Here is a 5,825-nt window from a genome sequence, read left to right on the forward strand (position 1 = left end):
TCCAATATAGTAACCCCACTATCATATCTACGCCGATGTGTGAGACGGGTACACTGTACCAGCAATCATTTAAATAGCTAATAGAAGTGTTACCACTTGGCTCTTAAAAAGCCGCGCCAATAAGGTTTCGCAACTTCTTCCCAAAAATCCAATTACGCTTTGGCGAGAATATTAGGGTCTGCCCTCCGTGTATATCATATAAATGATACACGCAAAAGTAGGGTCGTCTTCCAAGTACCTTATGTATCATTTCAATGATACGTGTAACTACCCAGGTTTTCCAAAGTCGGACTGACTTCCAATATAGTAACCCCACTATCATATCTACGACGGTGGGAGAGTAAAAAAAATCCCTTCACCCTTTGGCGAGTACTCTTTCTCGCAAAGGCGATTATGGACTGCCCTCCGTGTATATCATATAAATGATACACGTAAACGTCGGGTCGTCTTCGGAGTACCTTATGTATCATTTCAATGATACGTGTAACTACCCAGGTTTTCCAAAGTCGGACTGACTTCCAATATAGTAACCCCACTATCATATCTACGCATGTGTGAGACGATAAAAAAAATCCCTTCACCCTTTGGCGAGTACTCTTTCTCGCAAAGGCGATTATGGTCTGCCCTCCGTGTCTATCATATAAATGATACACGTAAACGTCGGGTCGTCTTCGGAGTGCTTTTTGTATCATTTCAATGATACGTGTAACTACCTAGGTTTTCCAAAGTCGGACTGACTTCCAATATAGTAACCCCACTATCATATCTACGCATGTGTGAGACGGGTACACTGTACCAGCAATCATTTAAATAGCTAATAGAAGAGTTACCACTTGGCTCTTAAAAAGCCGCGCCAATAAGGTTTCGCAACTTCTTCCCAAAAATCCAATTACGCTTTGGCGAGAATATTAGGGTCTGCCCTCCGTGTCTATCATATAAATGATACACGTAAACGTCGGGTCGTCTTCGGAGTACCTTATGTATCATTTCAATGATACGTGTAACTACCCAGGTTTTCCGAAAGTCGGACTGACTTCCAATATAGTAACCCCACTATCATATCTACGCATGTGTGAGACGACAAAAAAAATCCCTTCACCCTTTTGGCGAGTACTCTTTCTCGCAAAGGCGATTATGGTCTGCCCTCCGTGTATATCATATAAATGATACACGCAAAAGTCGGGTCGTCTTCGAAGTACCTTATGTATCATTTCAATGATACGTGTAACTACCTAGGTTTTCCAAAGTCGGACTGACTTCCAATATAGTAACCCCACTATCAAATCTACGCATGTGTGAGACGATAAAAAAATCCCTTCACCCTTTGGCGAGTACTCTTTCTCGCAAAGGCGATTATGGTCTGCCCTCCATGTATATCATATAAATGATACACGCAAAAGTAGGGTCGTCTTCCAAGTACCTCATGTATCATTTCAATGATACGTGTAACTACCTAGGTTTTCCAAAGTCGGACTGACTTCCAATATAGTAACCCCACTATCAAATCTACGCATGTGTGAGACGATAAAAAAAATCCCTTCACCCTTTGGCGAGTACTCTTTCTCGCAAAGGCGATTATGGTCTGCCCTCCGTGTATATCAAATAAATGATACACATAAACGCCGGGTCGTCCTCGGAGTGCTATTTGTATCATTTCAATGATACGTGTAACTACCTAGGATTTCCAAAGTCGGACTGACTTCCAATATAGTAACCCCACTATCATATCTACGCCGATGTGTGAGACGGGTACACTGTACCAGCAATCATTTAAATAGCTAATAGAAGTGTTACCACTTGGCTCTTAAAAAGCCGCGCCAATAAGGTTTCGCAACTTCTTCCCAAAAATCCAATTACGCTTTGGCGAGAATATTAGGGTCTGCCCTCCGTGTATATCGTATACCCGACTTTTGCGTGTATCTTTGATATGATAGACACGGAGGGCAGACCATAATCGCCTTTGCGAGAAAGAGTACTCGCCAAAGGGTGAAGGGATTTTTTTATCTGTATCTGTATCTGTATAGCCGGTATAACCGCCTTTCGGCGTAACACACCAGCTAGGTATACAACCCGACGACCCGACGTTTACGTGTATCATTTATATGATATACACGGAGGGCAGACCCTAATATTCTCGCCTAAGCGTAATTGGATTTTTGGGAAGAAGTTGCGAAACCTTATTGGCGCGGCTTTTTAAGAGCCAAGTGGTAACTCTTCTATTAGCTATTTAAATGATTGCTGGTACAGTGTACCCGTCTCACACATGCCGCAGATATGATAGTGGGGTTACTATATTGGAAGTCAGTGCGAATTTGAAACCTAGGTAGTTACACGTATCATTGAAATGATACATAAGGTACTTCGAAGACGACCCGACTTTTGCGTGTATCATTTATATGATACACGCGGAGGGCAGACCTTAATCGCCTTTGCGAGAAAGAGTACTCGCCAAAGGGTGAAGGATATTTTGGAAGAAGTTGTAAAACCGTAACGGCTTTGCAAAGGTCACCTTTCTAGTTGATGATTATTTTATACTTATGTTTAAATCATGTGATTTCTGTATCCCACGTACTCATGCATGGTGTCCTATCAGCCTATATGGGCTGGGCGACAATATTCATACACTTCTATGCACTCCGAAGAAGCCTGACTTGCATGATTGCAATCATATACACGGGTGACGATTTTGCAACGATTGAGATTTTTAAAGTCGGACTGTCTTCATGCTGTCTAACAACAATTTTGGTAAAAATTAGGTAATTTTCGGGGCGCAATGTGATTCAGGTGAAAGTCGTGTTGTCGTCGACGTGTTTGCAACGATACGAGGCAAAATGTATCGGCTATCGAATGATTGCTAGCGTACTCGTTTTTACACATGTGCATACATGTCAGTGGCTCGTTCAGTTGAAGCAAAAGAGCCATATATATAACGTTAATTCTTGAGCATTCTTTCCCGAAAGGGTGACTATTGCGCAGTACACTGCCCTTGGCTGTTGGCAGCGGCCCTTCGCCGGGTAATGAGGTCGCTGGGCGTGACCCGGAAACAGATGCAACCAGATACCGCGAAACCCCCATAGGGTGCGTATTTTGACGGAAATTCAATGGCGGAAACCTCGCCGAAAAATGGAAATGAGTCAACTTTGACGCTACAAAGCTCGTTTTTGTGTACAAGTGTGATCTTCAAGTGAACTTCCCGAGGTTCCCTGACTTGTAAGGATTGCAACGACATATATTTTAGCCTGGCTTTCCCGATTCTGACTGCGCTATGATAAATTCTGTGAACCATGCTAAGGACTCATTTCGGCGGTTAACAGCCTGGAGAACGCCGCCATGTTGGATTTAGTTCTCGTACCCAGGGTGCGGTCTAAAACAGTCCTGGGTACGACTACTCTCCAAGCAGAGGTTGTGGGGGAATGATCGTTACCTTTTTATATATTTGAGTGAGTGAGTGAGTGAGTGAGTGAGTGAGTGAGTGAGTGAGTGAGTGAGTGAGTGAGTGAGTGAGTGAGTGAGTGAGTGATCGAGTGAGTGAGTGAGTGAGTGAGTGAGTGAGTGAGTGAGTGAGTGAGTGAGTTTTTTTTGTCGCTAAACCCAACCGGCGGTGGCCGCGGACCTTCTCTGGCTAATGGATACTGCCTGGCCAATTTGATACTGTCTTTCTGCCACCGAGAGGGATCTGCTTGGAGATTAGGGTACGACGTCAATGAGTGAGTTGTAATACCTTCGTGCATCTACCTGTCGATAAAATAAAGGACGCACTAGTATAACTGATATATGATGTTGGTACTTCATTCTCCACAGTGGATACAGTGATATCAAAGTATCTTTACAACGGAGAGCTCGTTGGTGATGTCTTGTATGGTCTATCATGTTAACGTTACATGTGCAGGGGTGCCGGAGTATACAGTGCAATTTTACCGAATACAGTGCAATTTTACTAGTACACAGCAGGGGTTTTTCTAGAAAAAAATTAGCATGAGGGAGCAGATCACAAGCATGGCAAGGAACGAAGCAACCAAGGGGGGATTTTTCAGTTTGTAATGCTAGAATGCATTGTTGTATTGTTTTTACATCTTTACTGGGAAAAGACCATTTTGAGGAAAACTAAATGGTGTGGAAGTAGCCACATAGGGTTCAATTGGAAAATTGGTATGAGGGAGCTGGCTGGTTACATGAGGGAGCAGCTCCCTTATTCCCCTGTTTAGAAAACCCCCTGCACAGTACAATTTTTAGGCACACGCCCCGGCTTTTGGATCGGGAAAATAAAGTCCCAAAAGTCCCTGTCTACTCTGCAATTATATTTCAAGCGCCTGGGAATGAACATAAGCAAAATAAAGTTGACTTCAAGTTGAAGTCATACAATACTTCCCCAAAAAACAGGTTGGGACAGTTCATTCTCATTTCGGGACAATTGGAATCTATTTTTGGGACAGTGCTGGGACAATAGGAGGAAAAGTTAATTTCGAGCCCTGTACTTAGTGTAACAATATTCAAGAAATTATGGAGTTCCGTGAAAAGGATGATTGTTATGCATGGGTATGCAGAAAAAAGTATTTACATAGCCAATTAGGTATTGTTTTTGTGGTTATCGTTGTGGTTTAAATACCTGCTGTATGCACATGTTTTTAATCTTCTCAGTATTGCATGGCGTTGATATTTACAATTTATAATGACAGTAATATATGTGTGTGTGTGTGTGTGTGTGTGTGTGTGTTATTTTTTTTTCATGATAGCTTAATAGCTTCATGAACAGGGTTCTTGATCTATCTGGGGGTATGGATATTATGCTTATTTCAGACTGTAGCCTGGTTACCAAACTCGGGAGCTATAATAGGTTTGGTAACCAGCCTATTCCGACTGTACTAGTGACTAGTTTTTTTTCAGTCTCTAACTGTGTCGTGCTCGGTTATTTTGGCACGTTGTTTCGATGCAATATCAGCTTAAGGATCGCCAATTTGATCCAAAGGTGTGATTACGTACGGTTCCATGTCATCTTCGTCTTGGTGTTCAGGCGATGGAGCCAAATGCAAGTCGTCGTTCATTTCTTCGTTGCTGCTGATGTCGTCCAAATCCACACTGCTGTACGGTTCGATGCGCAGGTCGTTGTTGATGGCATCAAGAGGTACCGTGAGGTATGGTGTCAGCTCCGAGTTCTCTTCAGGTCCTTCTATCGTTTCTGTGTCCTGATTGGCGCTGTTGGCAGATGATGCAGACGTCTTGTACATCCGATTGGAGATCATCTGAGATGTGTCGATGGTGAATCCGTGTAGTTTATGGACGGGATTCTGTCTTGCCGAATCCTCCTCAGTTTCTTCTGTCATAAGTGTGTTCTGATTGGCGCTGTTGGCAGATGATGCAGACGATGTGTACATCTGATTAGAGATGAGTAGAGATGTATCGATGATGACTTTGTGCCGTTTGTTGACCGGATTCTGTCTTGCTGAACCCTCTTCAGTTTCGTCTGTCTCTTCCTTGTCCCTGTCGTCACCAGTGGCAGATCCGGAGGGTTGGTACATCCGATTGCTGATGAGTTGAGTACTGATGATGACGCCTTGCTGCCCGTGGACCGGATTTTGTCTTCCCTTTGACACGTGTCGCTTGTACATTATAACCGCAACTGCCGTCCCACCTAGCAGAACTATCACGCCGACGGTAAGTCCGATAGGTATGTAGATATAGTCCGTACGAGATTGCTGTCCGTCATCAAGATTCTTCTCCAAAGTGATGCTGCGGGTACTGTCCATGATACCAGATGTTGTTTTCTTCGCCTGTTCCGTGCAGGCAGAAGTTGTTTTTCGAATGTTTTCTGTCGGAAAGTTGGTGGG

The 5,825-nt window shown here is 43.5% G+C and overlaps 1 protein-coding gene across 1 annotated transcript in view; it reads right to left on the reverse strand.

Moving 5' to 3' along the window:
- Window positions 1–4,887: 4,887 nt before the first annotated feature.
- The window catches only part of LOC109468455, a 2,586-nt gene continuing 1,648 nt past the window's right edge, over window positions 4,888–5,825 (reverse strand). The window contains exon 4 of the mRNA XM_019766699.1: window positions 4,888–5,813. Coding sequence (XP_019622258.1) covers window positions 4,941–5,813 — 873 coding nt within the window. The 3' untranslated portion in view covers window positions 4,888–4,940. The remainder of the gene's footprint in view (window positions 5,814–5,825) is intronic.

This window comes from Branchiostoma belcheri, unplaced genomic scaffold (assembly GCF_001625305.1).
Source record: "Branchiostoma belcheri isolate BF01 breed outbred unplaced genomic scaffold, Haploidv18h27 scaffold2, whole genome shotgun sequence".
Classification (NCBI taxonomy): domain Eukaryota; kingdom Metazoa; phylum Chordata; class Leptocardii; order Amphioxiformes; family Branchiostomatidae; genus Branchiostoma; species Branchiostoma belcheri.